The following is a 1017-nucleotide window of genomic DNA, read 5'->3' on the forward strand; positions in this document are numbered from 1 at the left end:
AAAAGTTAACGAGCAGATAATTTTTACATAATATAACGTTAAATTATTTTAACAAATTCAATTACCGTAAGTCGTACATTTGAAATAGTCGTATGATTGTATAAAATATATAGCTTAAATAATGTCATTGGATTTTATAAACGTGTATATTATATTATCGGAGTGGTTGTATAACGTTGAATCGGAATTTTTGTGGTATGGCGAACCGGCCGTAGTACACGTGTACACAAACAAGGTTTCAATGAACGTTGGATAGTGAGGGGATATATTGTTGTATTGTTCGGAGGGTAGAGCCGGCCCGAAGGTTGTCTGGAATTTCACCAGGTGGTGTCTGTACTGGTTCATATACGTCGACAGTCGACAGTCGATGTTTGTGCAGTAGTACTGCAGTCAATAGTGTACACTGTAACCAGGGGCGGAGTGGGAACCAAATCCAGGCCGGGAGTTTAAAATGTATCTAGGCCACCCACCAAAATTTTTTTTCTCGCTACGCTAGAATTTGGTTTTTCTATTTGCCTATTTCAAAACTACATTCAGTATTATAAAAGTATTTCAATCACTATCTTGCTATTTCTTTTAACTTCTGTCTTCTAACACATTATATTAATATACTTCTATAAGTACTAATAAGTGAAAAGTCTGAAAAATGCTGAAAAATTAAATTAGTAGGTATAGTTTAATAGTTGAAACCAACGAAATATTAATAATTATACATTGTGTTTTAATGGTTTAGGTATAGTAGGTATAAGGTAATAAGTAATAGATAAATACATACATTATAAATAATATAATAAAAAAGATTTATACATTCATAATGATATATTGATATGATATATAATATAATATTATTATCTATTTCCATGAGAATTTTATTTTCAATGGTCATTAGCATAAAAGACTCAAGATGTTCATTGGTCATTGAATTTCTCAGCCTGTTTTTTAAATACTTCAATGTTAAAAATGACCTTTCACAAGCAACTTGCGTAACAAGGAGGGTTAAAATGTATTGATATGCTG

General features: G+C 31.0%; 1 protein-coding gene across 1 annotated transcript in view; it reads right to left on the reverse strand.

Annotated features, from left to right (window-relative positions):
* Nucleotides 1-908: 908 nt before the first annotated feature.
* LOC100570544 (dynein beta chain, ciliary-like) overlaps nt 909-1017 on the reverse strand; it is a 1261-nt gene continuing 1152 nt past the window's right edge. The window contains exon 4 of the mRNA XM_029490033.1: nt 909-932. Coding sequence (XP_029345893.1) covers nt 909-932 — 24 coding nt within the window. The remainder of the gene's footprint in view (nt 933-1017) is intronic.

This window comes from Acyrthosiphon pisum, chromosome A2 (assembly GCF_005508785.2).
Source record: "Acyrthosiphon pisum isolate AL4f chromosome A2, pea_aphid_22Mar2018_4r6ur, whole genome shotgun sequence".
Lineage (NCBI taxonomy): Eukaryota > Metazoa > Arthropoda > Insecta > Hemiptera > Aphididae > Acyrthosiphon > Acyrthosiphon pisum.